Source organism: Micropterus dolomieu, linkage group LG05 (genome assembly GCF_021292245.1).
Source record: "Micropterus dolomieu isolate WLL.071019.BEF.003 ecotype Adirondacks linkage group LG05, ASM2129224v1, whole genome shotgun sequence".
In the NCBI taxonomy this organism is placed as follows: Eukaryota; Metazoa; Chordata; class Actinopteri; order Centrarchiformes; family Centrarchidae; genus Micropterus; species Micropterus dolomieu.
Genome location: NC_060154.1, coordinates 12,606,237 through 12,622,876, shown reverse-complemented (window position 1 = coordinate 12,622,876; position 16,640 = coordinate 12,606,237). Strand labels below are relative to the sequence as shown.

General features: G+C 38.8%; 1 protein-coding gene across 13 annotated transcripts in view; it reads left to right on the top strand.

The window, feature by feature from the left end:
• The window catches only part of gipc3 (GIPC PDZ domain containing family, member 3), an 85,188-nt gene that overhangs the window by 546 nt on the left and 68,002 nt on the right, over positions 1–16,640 (top strand). For 4 of the 13 annotated variants that reach the window (XM_046050661.1, XM_046050667.1, XM_046050666.1 and 1 more), the window contains exons 2-7: positions 1,104–1,282; positions 3,540–3,881; positions 7,493–7,678; positions 7,894–8,074; positions 15,065–15,174; positions 15,610–15,691. In XM_046050661.1, the coding sequence (XP_045906617.1) occupies positions 1,104–1,282; positions 3,540–3,881; positions 7,493–7,678; positions 7,894–8,074; positions 15,065–15,174; positions 15,610–15,691 (1,080 nt within the window). Of the gene's footprint in view, positions 1–137; positions 264–952; positions 1,426–3,534; positions 3,882–7,492; positions 7,679–7,893; positions 8,075–15,064; positions 15,175–15,609; positions 15,692–15,857; positions 16,030–16,640 lie in introns of those variants that run through there. The other 9 variants (XM_046050662.1, XM_046050668.1, XM_046050664.1 and 6 more) reach the window with 7 other exon arrangements.

The window sequence follows — 16,640 nt, the reverse complement described above, 5'->3', positions numbered from 1 at the left end:
CTGGAATGAACAACATTGAGAATACACATTGTGATTTAACAGCACTATGTTATGTGCCACATCACACTTAATTTACTGGTAATCTTACAGACTGCTCTGGTACACCAGGGTGGGGCAATAGTTATACTTTTGTGACTGCTTTACATCCAGAGTCAGAAAGTTGAATTTTATTGTATGATGGTAAACGTATACCCTCAATATAATGCTACACCCTAATATTATTAATAGTAACAGAAAATAGCCCACATGTCAATCTGAATAAGGTAGGCTATTGTGCTATTGCCAGTTATTTTGATGAAAAACATTTAGGCTTTTAAACCACAATAATACTCCTTGCAAAAAAAGTACTGAATATTTTGGTCTGATGAACTACAAAAGCTGGCACATAAATGTAAAAGGATAAATGACTTCAATCTCATGAATTATAATGAGTCATTAACCAATGAGCATTTATTCATGTTCTTATGAAGGGAAGTGCAGGCCAGCAACCCAGAAGGCTAGTCAATTGCTCAGTTGACGGCTTTTATTCTAATGTCATGGCATGAAACACTTAATTTAGGCCAGCAAGGGCAATAGCCTATATGTAGCAACAAATGCCAAAGTCACACACTTACTGTACAATCAGCAGACCAAGGCCACAGTTTAAATTGCCAGCTAAGTCACATTGTAGACACACTGGATGACTGAGTGTGTTTCTTGTGACTACCTTATGTGTTTAAAAAACTGAATCAATCATCAATACGATGATCCATGTTATGTACTTTTTTATTCAGTTTTTTTGGTGGATGCTGCTTCTCTCAGTTCCTCCAATGTTTTGAAAAATCATGTTTTTTTAACACTGATATTTTAGGAATGACATTCTTAGGGAGAGTGACTATAATAGTGGCTCACAATGATGGTCCCAGAATGTCAATGATACGTCACATCCTGACAAATCAGTTAAGGCTGAAACACAATTCACTCCGATTACAATACAGCGTTCTCAAAATAATTTCATCACTCTACAGATAGAGACCTTGAACACAAAAAAAGAAAACTAATTATAGCGGGTTAGAGAGATCCGCACAAATCTTAGCACTAACAGCCCTTTTTTTTCTCACCAGGCAACTCAGGCGCCGCCACACCACCAGGAACAGAAGAGGCAGTGTACTGCCACATGACACAGCAAACACGCCACCCTCACACAATCTGGCTTAAACCATCCAGCCCCCGGTCTTCCCTTCTGTCTCCTCTGCCAGGAAACAAAGCAAATAGAGAGAGGGAAATCACGCTTCACAAGGAAGTATGCAATGGGTGTGTGTGGATGCAGAATTGGCAATAACAGGCTTTTCTGAGTTGATTCATCAGTGTGACAGTTGGATTAAGAATTATGCAAAGTGGGGAATCACGCAAGGACCTATGACGCACTGTGTCAGTTTGTTTGAGGTAATTTGATTATTCCCCAATTTGTTTGGGCACTTGTAACATGCAAATATCATGAACTTGAGGCTCTGTCTTGTAGAGAGGTGCAGTGTGTCAATTAGACATGAAATTGACTTGAAATTCACATTCAGCACAGTAGACCATCACTGCTGAATGAAAACTGTATTTCCAAATGTAAAAGACAAAAACCCCATAACAAATAAGGATTAAGGAATAAGCTGAGAGTCACACAAGAAGCATAAGCATATCTTAAATATGCTTTTACAAACAGTAGAGATATTTTTTTATATTTTCTTATTACTTTCTTTTGTACTTCTCTATAATACACAATCACTGCAGAGTCATAACAACAGGCAGGCTGTTGTTATGAATCTTGCATGTTTCATTATTGTTTGCATCTAAACTTGCTGAGCTGTTATTATAAAGTTTCAGTTTTACATGCATTAACCACTGCAGATTAGACTTTGTCTTTCAGTTGTCTACAAACTTGCAAGCAAAGGCTTTGTTTCTACACTGAATCAGTAGCTGCAAATGACATACTAAAGGTATTGGTGTAAAGAGAGTGAAAATGCAGAACAGGGCTTTCACATTTCCAGAGACAACTGTGGGCTAATGAGCCAGTGAACAATGAAGACCTTTATGTTAAGATCTTGGGGGGTGGATGTCCCCCTGAAGTGGGCAGCAGCCACTTTGGAAATTAACAACATTAAATTAGATAATCTGGGACATCAAAGCCAGTCTGTCATCTCTGATGTTGCCTAAATCAGGCATCTATTTGCATTAACTAAATATAGATAGAGGTTATCATGTAAGTCTAAGCAAGAAGAGAAAGCCAGATGTCCTTCGCTTAGATAACTGCCTAGTGCCTATTATCTGCAAAAGGAATGTTTTGCCAGAGAGATCCACATTATCAGTTGATGGAGTAAACACTGACCTTGGGAGGCTAGCAACACCTTGGCCTGGAAAAACAGGCCTATGACGCACAGACAGCTGCTGCCATGCAAGTTACAGCACAGGTGTGCAGGTATGCTTATGAAGCAGGATACAAAAGCACAACACTGACTGTACCCCTAGTACAGTGATGGAATGTAAATTTTTGGGGGTATACATGTCAAAAAAATCTATTTACAAAGCCCAAGATATTACAGTATTACTCAGAAATCAACAGATGTTTTTAAAACAGCAAAGCAATATGTTATGGCAGCATGAATTGCCAATGTGACTGCTATTCAAATAGCAGATTGTTAACTTGAGGCATTCAAATGAGTGAACTATTTGAGCATCTCAAACTCTCTTTTAATACATACTTACCTGTGTAAAAACTTTTTTAAATTGCATGTTTTATAATGTATTTACAACACATGTAGGTTTTTTGTCTAAAATAGTTATGAGGAAGCTATCTTGTATTATTTAATATTATTTTAAGCACTTTCTCCATATGTACAGTACACCATATTTTTGCTACAGTGAGATAGAAAAGTGAAATTTATGAAACTTGTGAGTATAAATAGTGCCAAATACCCATGTCAATTCAACATCTGTTTATCAGTTTTAACCATCTATCTGTGGGGTCAGAAAGGTCAGTGCATCACCAAAGATTCACCCCAGCAACAGCCTGTTTCATTCAGTGAGGCCAGCAAGGGGTGGGGTTGGGGAACCTTGCTCCCTACCCAATGATATCATCTTACCTGTAACACTGGGACATTGTCTGTGGTCATCTTACGAGCAACCCACTTTGGAAATCATTTTACAGATATGCTGGCATTTTCACACTTCAGGGGGATGTTCGCGCATTCAGGGTCATGTCTCGCAGCCAGACTGATATGGGGGATTAAAGCCTTAACCGTGTCATGTGTATGAAGAAACCTTTACCTGATGTGTTTTGTTTGTGTTCTCTGTGCGTGAGCTGCCAGAGGCTCAGGTATAACACATTCAGTCCTCAAAGGGTGTTGAGTTTCTACCTGGCAGGGTCTGGCTGGCTTCTTCCAGCTACTGTTACCAGGCTGCTCTCATCACTAATTCATCTCGTCACCCCAAAGCTCTGGGTGGCCAGTTGGTTGGTCGGTTAGCTGGTTAAGAGGGGGGAAATACATAGAGTTTCTCTCTTTGCAGAGCAGTGCATCACCAGGGTTCCCAGAAGAGGACCATATCTGAGCAGGGGCCCGATGCAGAACGGGGGGGCTATGAGCCCGCAGGACTCTAAGGCAACAGGGGCTGAGGCAATGGAGGAGCAGAAGGCCCAGAACCATAGCCAGAATCAGGGATGTACGGAGCCCACAGCACCTCCTCTTCCTCCTCCTTCACCACCACAACCAGGGGAACCAGAATACCCGAGACCCAGGCTCATCTTCCACACCCAGCTGGCTCACGGGAGTCCCACAGGCCGCATCCACGGATTCACCAACGTGAAGGAGCTGTACGCCAAGATCGCTGAAGTGTTCAACATCTCTCCATCAGAGGTACAAAACAAACCCAACTATGAATGTAAACATGATTAGGCTTATTAGCTCATTATTTCCAGTGGAAAATTATCAAGACAAAAAAATTGTGTTATTCCTTCTTGCTTTTTTTGGTCTGGCAGGCCAGCTGCAAGTAGGTGTTAGGTTTCCATTCTAGGCTTTTTTCCATGATGCACTATTGAAGATCATTTGGCCTCACTACAGTTTGCCAGGCTTTGTACTCGTCTGGGCCTTGATAAGAATCAATAATAGAAACAAATGACCAGATAATGTTGTGTACTCAGTAAACATCACACATATAACACAACAAGCTACAGTAATGGAAGTGACCTCAGAGCAAAATAAAACCAGGTAATAAAAGATTTGCTTTTAAATTTATTTAAATAACACAATATATAATAGGTGCTTAGTTACATAATGCAATTCCAACCTGTTACAGACAATTGCGTAATTCATTGGAAATAATCTGATAGATGATTATCAGCACTAAATCCATCACTACTTAATTTCAGCTCCAAGGCAAAATGGTCAAATACTCAAGTGAAAACAGCCTTTTTTAAGAGGCACTCCAGTGATTAAGTGTGGAAGTAGCAGGGATAGTCCGTAGTATGGGTGTAGTTGGATCCACCATTTTTCATAATTCAAACATTAGACATTTTTAATTAGACCAAAACTCTGTTTGAAACACAGGCTTTGCTTTATAAGGTGGTAGCATAACAACATTATCGGACTATACTGTTAATTCATAGCACTCTAAGGGATTGAATGTGTGGTTAGGTTACATTAGGCAGCTGCTGGCAAGACCAGAATCCTTGAAAAGAAGCCGAGTTTCTACACCCTCTATAGGTCAGGGCTGGCCAAACCACACTGCGGCCTCTTAATACTGAACACAAGGCTCAAAAGCTTTAGCTTTCACTGAGCATACTCACAAGTGGCATCACATCATTTCATAATTGTTAAAAAATGATGTTTGTTGTCTGTCCAGTTCAATGTCTTACTAAACTGTAGTGGTAGCCCAAAGGTTAAAGAAGCGAGCTTGTGACCGGGAGGTTCAATGCCCGGAGCGGCAGGATAAAATCTCAGTGTAAACCGAGCAGTGCTTGCCCTCCCTCATTTACCACCACTGAGGAGCCCTTGAGCAAGGCCCATAACCCCAACAGCTCCAGTGGAGCTGCATAGTTAGCCAGACAGTTGTACTGGCAGCTTCCAGGTATGGATGTGATCAGGGTCTTCCTGCAAAAGAGAGGCTTCCTCTCAGTGAAGCTCCCCTGAATAAATAAAAAAAGAGTTTAACCTTTTTAAATGATTGTGGGCATGCATGCTGCTGACATTATGGAACTGCACTGCAACAGAGCAATAAATATTCAACATTATCTAATACTTATCAGTAGCCTCACAAAGGCCACTGTGAAGATTTTTCCTATCTGTGTATCAGACCATAAATAAGTAGAGATGAAGGAATATAGGCCAATGTACATTTCATAGGAGCTGACCTTGATGATCTTATCAGGCAACTACCAGCCATGGTTTTGTCAAATGTGTTGGCCTGTTTCGTTAGGTTACACAAGATTGAATTTCTAAATGTTTCAAGTCTATTTTTGGAAGAAACTGTCAGATGTTCATTAACACAGGATATCACACCACATTAAGTCCATGATCACTTTTATTCATTTTTGATACTACATTTTCACTTTAAACTTTTAACTGACAATCTTGACCTGAATGACTTTCAAGGAGTGCAACAGAGGAATAATTTGATATTCTTAGATTATAGATAGGGCAGCATGGTGCCTAGCTGTTTCCTCACAGAGGTCCTGGGTATCTGCCAGTTGTGTGCAGTCTGAATGGAGTTTATAAAGAAACATGTTTGTCTTCCTATGGTAGCGATGTGGTAGCTTAGCTTAGCTATCCAGGGTATGCTCTGCCCAGTGTGTGCTGGGATAATCTCTAGCGATCCTCATAAAATAAGCAGTTTAGATAACGGGATAGATCACCATAAATAATAAGCAGCCTTATATTGTAAAATACAATACGACCAATAAATAGTAAGAACAAATCTTTTATATCTTGAGCCTTTTAGGTTTTTGTGATAGTTGCTTTTTAAACAGTTTATATCTAATGTGTAAAGCAGAAGAATAAACAACCACAAAGTCTTCTTGGGATTTCTGGTATCTGCTTTGTTGTTAAATCAAGAAATAACCCAATAATTGAATGGTTTTGTTCCAAAATCAAATACTGATTTTTTCATTGTTGATTTAATGACATGCATATCTACAAGACCTTGTACTTCAGTCAGACTTCTAGACACAAGAGTTTCTATAGGAAATACTGGGCAATTATTTGGTGATAGTGAGAAGTGCAGCAGTCTCCTTGACCTCCTGTGGACTGAACAGCTGCAGCAGCAGCATAAAAGTGCAGTACAGCTAAATGCCAAAGTAGACCTTTTACCTTTACCATCGCTATGAGTAATATCTAACAGGAACTGCTGCAAGTAAGATGACAGTTCACTCAGGTTATCTTGAATTTCCGTTATGGATTATTAAGTCAAAGTTTAACTCTAACTTCAGGGTTCAGCTTTAGAATTTTAAAAAACAAAGACAATTATATTTCTAAACTATAAATAAACACTAAAAAGTTGGAAAAGAAGAAGGCACATGGCTGACATTAAACGGTGCGATTCCAAGATTTAGCCAGATTTGATTACTTCTAGACGTTTTGGAGAAAATGTCTTATTTTTTTGTGTATATTACTATCAGCTAATTACATTATAATTTTGTGTCACACTCTTAATTCAACCACTAACCTTGAAACTCCTAACACAACAGAGAAATGTCTTTTGTCAGTGTGCTGTGACTGTCACATTTAGGCTTTAACATTAATCCTGAAATATACAAGGGCTCTTAATGAGTTATCACATTCATGACAAAATGGCCACAACATAAAAATCGAATTGTTTGGCTTTACTGCCCTCTGCTGTTAAATCTCCATAGAGAACAAAGAAAGAAAATGAAAGAACAGGGAATGCCACAGGTTACCACAGCAACTAGAATCACAAATACTGTATATTGGCAGAACATGATTGTTGTTTTCCAAAACATATTTCATTCATTTATAAAAAGTACATTGCTAGGGATGATCAATCCATCTGTCAACAGCTACATCCACAGGAAGTTTTCACCAAAAGCAAATTGAAGTTGAAGTAAATTCTTGGGCACTGTATTTTTTATTAATAGTCAAAATTTTGTCTAATTTAACAATGCGATATCAAAGATTTAGAGGGACACATAAAAATGGTAAATGCAATTTTAGAATCAATATGAATATGTTTCTACATAGGTTTACAAAAAATGCTCAGAAGTGTGACTAAAAAGAAAACGTAATCATAAAATTGTTTAATACAGTGTGGAAATCATGTCATAAACACTCACATATCCCAATGATAAATAATGTCTTTACAAAACTCATAATGTCACATTTATGTGCTATTGATTCAACTCTGTGGTAACTTTGAAGCTGAATTTTGTGGTGTTGTTGTTGTTGTTGGATTACTTTAAGTTGCAGGTTGTAATGTTTCACTTTTGCATGGGCGTTGGTCCATTTCCTCCCCTTAGATCCTGTTTTGCACCCTCAACTCTCATAAAGTGGACATGCAGAAGCTGCTGGGGGGGCAGATCGGACTTGAAGACTTCATCTTTGCTCACGTCAGAGGGGAGACCAAGGAGGTGGAGGTGATAAAGACAGAAGACGCATTGGGCCTTACTATCACAGACAATGGAGCAGGATATGCTTTCATCAAGGTGAACAAGTGGCAGAGTAAAACAGGTTGAAGGACAGATTTCTTATTTGCTATAACTGCAAGTTTTATTGTGGAAAAATAACAAAGCAAGTGAAATAGCTTCTTTCCTAAAACAAATGTTTACTATTTTAAAAGGAAGGACGGTCATCTTAATTTTAGAAGGCTCCAAACTGGAATGTGTTGGACATGTGAAACATTTCAATCCGTTTCTTTCAGAGGATAAAAGAAGGCAGCACCATAGACCAGCTCAAGACAGTATGCGTTGGTGACCACATTGAGGCCATCAATGACCAGAGCATTGTAGGGTGTCGACACTACGAGGTTGCTAAGATGTTAAAAGAGCAAACAAGAGGCATACCTTTCACTCTCCGCCTGGTAGGGCCGAAGAAGGCCTTTGGTGAGTGGAAAATGTTTTTACTGGACTTCAATGTCATGTGCAGATAGATGGGAATTGGGAATTAAACATACACTCCTAAATCATTGGAAAATGATGGTTAAAAGCCAACATAATATTATCTACACACTGCAAGACTTTTCAAGTTGGTTTGACTTGGAAATAGTTCACCTGCTGCCTTAAAAATGCAAGTTAAATATGAGTTAAGATTGCCTTTGTTTCAACTCACAAATTAAAGTTCATAAAGTTAAATAACTACAGTATTTTAGTTGTCTCATCATTGTATTTTTAGTTGACTGAACTTTTCATAACTTGTTTCAACTTCATGCATTGTGTTAAAACAAATTATTATTTAACTTTGTCAATGCAATAAATATATATGCAATAATTCCTTTTACCAGTTTAGCCGACATCCATTTCTGCATTATTCAAAATCACAGTTTCAAGTTAAAACAACTTAACCACATTTATACTACTACAAATACTACAAATTAGTTTCAATTTACATGTATAAAGCCATTGTCAGGTATCCCCTCCACCTGTGGCACTAGTCCTTTCGAGTTTACCACAAAAGTGTCTATATTTTAGTTAGAATTTGAATACATGACTTATCTGCAGTGTAATTAGTTATGTCCATGCTTCAACTTTGCCATGGTTTAAAAAAGACTTAAAAGACACAGCAAATATTTTTTCTCTTGTTCCCTTCCCGCACACCTGCCTCTTCCCCCCCAGCTGATAATTTACATACCAAGTTCAATCAACACATGCATATATGACAAAAGTCTCAAATAGTCAACACAATGAATTAAAAAGTTTAACTTTCAAAAACTAAAATAAAGTTCAAAATCCAAAACTTGTCAGAGTTAAAAGGAAGAAGTAAGTGGACATACCTAAATGGAGCTGTAATGATTTACAGTGCAGTTGGGGTTCACCTTGTAGTACATGTCTGCTTTTGGTAGGCAGGTTACTCTGAAACAAGCATTACAGTGGCTTTTATGTTAACACTTAGTTGAGACTGGGGCTATGCACCGATACCATTAATACCTTAATGCTCAGTAGTCTGTGCACACATTTGGACAATAGAGCATCTATAGCTTTGGAATACTGGACCTTGTAATCACTCGCATTTCACAGTATAAATCCATTCCTAAATTCATTACAGAAAAAAAAAATGCCCCCAGGGGATTTTTTTATGATTGAACTGTCCATGTAAGGTGCAGCACTAACAGCTATCCTATAAATCATAAGGCCTGTGTTGTCCACAGTTGCCCCAGTGGTTGATGGCTTTCAGCGTTCCCCCATACTTTTCCATATCTCATTAGCCAAACAGGAAGTGGTGACAGGAACATTTTAGATATTAGTGGCTACTTACGTACTTAAATTCAGTTTCTGAAATAAGTTTTCATTCTCAATCATGTACAGACAAAATTAAAAAAGCTCTGAGGGATTTTTATCAAATCACAACCACAGGAGAAACTGAGGCTCTTCAGAAAGTGGATACTGAACAGCAACGCATTTCAATATTTTAAGGTTTGTTTTGCATTATAATTCAACTCTAGGCAAAAGTCATGGAGAACAGAAATGAAACAAACATATATTATAGGAGTACAGACACAACCTGGGGAAGCACCCTCCACACACCCATGCGTGCACACACCCCCTGTTGTCACTATTTTTGTGGACACACACACACACACACACACACACACACACACACACACACACACGCACACAGACATATGGACTTCTATGAGGACCTTTTTTGACATAATTCCTTCCCCACCCCTTAATCCTAACATTAAACATCATAACAACAGTACATACCTACATTTAAATATCTTTACCTAAACCCAGTACAAATATACTATTTGTAGTATAGAGTATACTGTATGTGGTATATGTTATATGTGAGAACATTGTGTGGACTGCATTCCCTGCAGGCTTGCCATAACCTCAACCATGACTGCTGCATTCCTAACCCTAACATTTAGCCTTTAATCCCAAAACCAAGTCCCAAAAGACAAGCTTATGTGGAACAATTTTTTGTGCACAGATAGGAAGGGAGTCCCTTCAGTCTGACCGTATGAACAGTATTTAGTCCAATATGATAAAAACACTAACAGAGAGGGAGAGAGAGAGAGTGTGTGCTTTCCAGTCACACAACAGTCAGAGCCAAATAAACTGTAAATATTTGATCAAAATGTACTTTTTGTGCTTCTTCTGTTGCTAGAGAACCTGCAACCTTCTTTTGTTGTTAGAGAACCTGGAAGGCAGTTTTCATTTACATTTCAGCCATTTTTCTTTCAGGAATAAAAATGGGTGAACTAATTAACTGGGTTACAGTGACTTGCTGAAAGCCAAGTCCCTCACAGATAACATGGCTTCTTCCTCTGACTTTTGCTGTATTTATTTATGTTTTGTCTCAAATTACACTAGGAAAAGTGTGGGTGTGGAGGAAGAGAAACACACACACACCCACACGATATAGTAACCCTACAAGGAAAACTAGTTCTGTGAAGCTCAAAATCAAGTCCTCAGTTGTGTTGTTTAGCAAGCACATAAATGTGTTTAGTGTCTTTCTCTCAGTTGTGTGTGTGTTTTCTAGGGTTTAATATAAACCATGGTTATTTACTTACTCACCACTAAACTTAACTTTTACACTTGCTGCACTACATAATCTTACAGTACAACTAACTAACTGTAAGTCACAATTATAAATGCAGGTATTTGCAACTGGTTCATATAAACTTTAAATTAAAATGATTAACTTCCTCAATTCCAATGATCAGTAGCTTTAATAGGTCTGATGACACTATTTTACACTATTGAGCTAACATAAAGGTTATATTGATTTCATGTTAGTGTTTAAGATCACCCAAACTAACTTACAGAGGGACAAACTGTTACTTACTATCAGTCACAAACATTATTAGCTTGACATCCTACTTATAATGCTGAATACAGATTTGCATTTTCATGCATGTCATAACAAGACAATGAGATACAGCTAAGCGTGCGGCTCTGAAGTGCTTTTGAGATAATTGCTGACATCAGCATGCTAACATGCTCACAAGTCTATATGTTTAAAATATATAAAGTCCACCATCTGAGTTTAGCGCGTTAGCATTAGCATGCTAACATTTGCTAATTATCACTAAACACAAAGTACAGCTGGTGGCAAGAAAAATGTCATTATATCCTGATGAGAACAAGAACCAGAATCTGTACCAAATTTCAAGGTGATCCATTCAACAATTTCAACTTTGTGGTGGTGCTAGAAGAAAAGTAAGGGCATCATCAAAGTCAGTGCAACGCATTGTCTGCGAAACATGAAGGTCTGTTGAAAATTCCATTCCTCTCCATGTTTCATTGGACGTCAATTTGGTGAAGCGATTATACAACAGACTGACATTGCCACCCATCAAGTGCACCAGTGTGGCTAAAAAGGGAAATCATAGTGTGATAACATTTTCCTGTAGATTTCAGCAGCTGATTCAAAGCCAGCAACAAGTTATTAGGCTTATCAGTTGGTCAACAGGGTCATATTCAAATTCTTCCTTTACTGCAGAGGTGTCAAACTCATTTTCACCAAGGGCCACATAAGCATTATGGTTACCCTCAAAGGGCCAGGTGTAACTGTAAGACTGATTAAACGTAACTACTCCTCCTTATCAGATGTCAAAATATAAGTAACAACATTTCTCTGTTATTATAACTTAAATAAATTATGTATCAGGTTTAGAAACCCTCATTACTCCATGAATCAAAGATTAAACCTTTCAAGTAAATAACAAATATCATCAAACATAAGCTTTCACATTTACTTTTCATTTTTTCACAGTTGAGAGGGGCAGAACCATGGTAAAAAAAAACATACATGCATACATACATAAAACGCATAAACTGCGGCCTAGACGGTAAGTGCTAGGGACTTGAAACTCACAAGGTAGATTTACAGCCCCAAGAGTAACTCAGGCGCAAAAATTCGCACACTTCAACCTCTAGGGGGCGCTATAACAACTTGTTCAAAAACCTTATATCCACGCGTTCGTGGGATCAAGATGAATCTAATGGTATAAGCCACGCCCATTTCTGCCTAAACTTTCGCTACATTGCAAAAACTGAAAAACCTAAGTAACTCCTCCGAAGCCGCAAGTCCGATTGACACCATATTTGGCACTGATAATCTCTGGACCGAGCTGATTTGTAGAGGAAATTTTGATCCGACAAAAAATGGCGCAATTATATGCTAACAAATGTTTGCAAAAAACGCTACAAACAGGAAGTCATGTCAGATCTCAGGTTAGAAATGGCTGATCAACACCAAACTTGGGGACCTTATGTGGCACGACTTGTGTCAATTTGGGTCAATTCTTCCCCATGCGCCCCTGATCACACCTCACAAAATTGGTACAATTCCGCTTACAGGTGGCGCTAAAATCAAAGCTCAACTCTTTAAGTCAATCCCACGTATTCCAATGGAATTTTCAAACGCAGCACATTTTGCCTCGGTTTCCAATGTCCGATTTTTATTATTTATTTTTATTTGTTTATTTTTGGGGGAGTCTGTAGGTTGGGTCGGGGTGTTCCGCGTTTGCATTGCGGTGCATCTGGGAGTCTTTTTTGTTTTTTTAGATTTATTTATTATTTTTTTCTTTCTCCCACCCCTATTGGCTACTGGGGTTCTTGCCTGCCTGTTGCTGGGGTAGGTGTGGCACAGTCGTGGCGTCCCACTCTCACTAACAACTACATTCTTTAACAGGCTTATTAGCACACACATTTACACACACACACACACACACACAAGGACACATTCACACACACGCACACAGACACACACAGTCTCACACATAGACACAAACAAATTTAGGTTGTCCCTGGTAGAATTATTCTTGATGCTTTTCTTTCAGTTACTTATTTAAATTAATTGTTATTATTCCAGCTCTGGTGGCTGTGCTGTGTTGCTTATTTAGTGTGCGTGACTGTTTCTTGTTTTCATTTTTCTCTTAGTTGTCTTACTATGTCAGCTGTTTATTGCTGCTGTTCGGCTGGTTGTCTTTTACACTATTATTATTATTTTTATTGTTTGTTTTTGTTTGTTTGTTTGTTGTTTTTCTCCTCCCCAAGCCCCCCTCTCTGTTCTATTGCAGGTTTCGTTGCTTTCTGCAATTGGTGTTTCCCTCTGCTATTCCCTGTTGTCCCCACCTTCCATCCCCCTTCTCTTACAGGTGTTGTACTTTCTCTGTGTTGTCTGTTTGTGCCCCCCCATCCCCATGTCTGCCCCCCTGTCCGGCCCGGTGACAAATCAATACATAATTAAATAAATAATAAAACAGACAAACGAGTATATTAATACTCTCTTATTAATACTCTTGTTAAAGTAAAATCCGTCTGGCACAATATGGTATCCAGCTCATCATACTCTGCTGGGCAGGACAGGTTTTAAAATAAATAAATAAATAAATAAGAACCGCAGCCTGGTCTGCTGGCAACTGTGCAGCTCTGCTGGAGCAGTTGGGGTTATGGGCCTTGCTCAAGGACACCTCAGTGGTGGTAAATGAGGGAGGGGGTTTGTGTATTTTTACCACATACTGTTGTGTCTGTTATTTATTTCACCCGTTACGTTTTGCGTCACCTAATAAAGTATAACAAATCTCAGTTACTATTAAAGAAGCTGAATATATAGTTGTATATTTAGTTTAATGGTATAGATTTCAAATACAATTGAAATTGTACAGCTCAATCCAATATTTATTTAAAAGACACCCTAAAGCTGTATCAAGATATTATTTTCAAGCCTCTAGACAGATGGTCTGCACAGAGAAAGTGGCATTGTAGGTACTCAAGGAAAAAACTTTTCCACTGTATGTGCTGGGTGAGCAGCTCTAATTTGAATAAATGGGGCAACCCTGTTTGAATAAAAAACAAAAAAACAAAAAATAGGCTAGTGTGGAAACACCACTATCTAGTGGCGGGATGTCATCACTTCGCAGAACACAAAATTGGGATGCATTGTGGGAGATGTAGTTTATGGTTCATGTGCACTTTAAAGTAGCATAAACTTTTATTGGCCGGATTCGGCCCGCAGGCCTTGAGTTTGACACATGTACTTTACTGGAACTTCAGAAACATGGTAATAACACTGACATGACTGGCTTAACACGGGTCTTTCTGTTTCATCATACACCAAGCATTACTTATTCAAACAAAATTTCATGTTGTAAAACTAGCAATAGTAGTGGTCTGTCCTCAGGTAAACTGAGGATGAGTAACAGTCTGTCCAGTTAAAAATAATTTAATGGTTTGTCATATGTGAGACAAAAAGTACACATCAGAACAAGGGAATGTGAAATATGGTGTGTTACATGTCTTTACATGGAAAAATATACCGCATCAGAAGTTTTGGTTTCTGGTAGTACAGCAGTTTCTTGGGAAATGATAGAAGAATGTGGTAGTTAGCAGTGGGAGCCACACAGGAAACAGTTCCACCAACTCAATCTCACACATGTGCTTTAGGAAGTTACAATATGACGCTATACTTTTAGCTTGACATTAGCTCCAAACTACTGGATGACAGAAATTTGTTTGGCATGTTTGCATGACAAAATGACATCGATGTCCCTGGCTGAACTTATCCTCTCCCTAGGCTCAACTTACCCCTCATTGGGGGCAAGTGGTGCCAAGGGACTAATTTTATTTTTTTTGTAAAGTCATATTTTGAAAACTGTTTATTTTAGCTCCAAAGTAATTATTCCCAGGGATGCACTACATCCTGAAATATATGTACACATTTAGATGGCGACTGTACTTTCATGTCCTCACTTTAAAGACTTCTCAAGTAAAAACGGGCTCAACTCAACCCGCTCTCCCCAGATGACCACAGGGCCAAACAGCGCTGTGTAAAAAACACCATGTCACAGCTATATAAATAAATATCCCAAAAATCCTTAATTTGATTCATGGTTATCATCCTGTTTGCATGTGTGCTGTTAGATATGATTGGAATGAGGACCAGAGCTCCAAAATCTAATGAAGGAAAGATGGTGAACGGGAAGGAGACCCTGCGTCTTCGCTCCAAGGGTGCTGCTACAGTTCAGGAAGTGGTGAGTGTCACACGCTCCGCTGGACAATGACTGCTAAACTTCCTGATGACCTGAACTGAACAACCCCATTTGCCTCCGGTCACACAAATATAGCAAGCACACAGTCGTATAATATCAGTTACTTCGTATGGAACAATGTCTCTCAGCTTTGCCGGAAGGGACTTTTGTGATTAAAATCTTACACTTGTCCACAAACCATATCTATTGGAGAAAGTTTGGAGGCTGAAACAACACCTACGAGCAATACTTGATGTCATCATCTATAAACTCTGATATGTTGTTTAACATTATGACGAGATGTAAACAATAGGCCAAGAAATTCGTGGCATGTTTTGTTTTGGCATGAGAAGATTTGCTCTCAGAGTTTGTATCACCATATTTAGAGTATGAACTCCACTAAATTACATCTCTGTATTTTGCTGTCTGCTCTGCCAGCAGAATGAGTTTGAAGAACGGGCCACCAAGAAAGTGGATGACCTGTTAGAGAGCTACATGGGCATCAGAGATCTGGAGCTGGGTAAGACCACCCACATTAACACTTGTGTCCTTAAAAATAGACTCTTAATTACCCTTCAGTCCACCTTTGGGTGTAAGCAAGTGACTTACACTTCCTCACAAAAACCTAGGAGTCAGTGGTGTGTAATGTGCGTTGTAATAGACTGATAAACTGTCCGCTGTCACAGCCTCTCTGGCATGCTGGGATAGGCAATCCCACTTCAATGCTTGGACGGATTCATGGAAAATGTCGTAGTTGGTGCAAGCAGGGGATAGGACCCAAATATGGAGGACTGAGGCAGAGCAGATGCACTTCAGAGATTTAGTGACTCAAAATGGAGTTACAACATTTACAAGATGGTAAGGAAGGTAAATCCAAAATCCAATAAACAGACAAAAGGGTCAAAACACGCTGGTTAAAGCCAGGTTTAAGTTCAACATAAACCAAAGGCTTGACAACAGCAGAGACAGAGAGCAATGCAGAGGCTGGGGATGAGAAAGTGTGGTTGGGGAGACTGACTGAGGAGCAAACTGTGACAGAAAATTCAGCCTCAAATTTCATGATGATGAAGTGTGCCTCCAGAGAGTTCTGTGTGAGTATCAGTCTCTATGTAACATAGACCTTTCTGACCTTTAAATAGAGTTCAGCTGGTGAGTTCTTGCATTTTTGAGAATGCCTTCTGACAACCCTGAGAAAATATGCGTCTTTAGGATTCAGTGCTTTGCACTGGAGGAAGCAATAATTAGCAGTTCAACGAAAATATTTCTATTCGTGGTAAGTTTAGCAGCTTTTTCATAGTCTCCCTCTTCCTCTGTGGATCAAGTTTGCTTTTTTGTAAGTTTTCATGGAGATTTTTTGAACTGAAACCACGTGCATAGATAGACCATAAAAAGTGGACCTTGAGTTATGATTTTTTTGTCAAGTTTAAGAATAAACTTTTATATTCTAACAATAGTGTAAGATGGGCTAT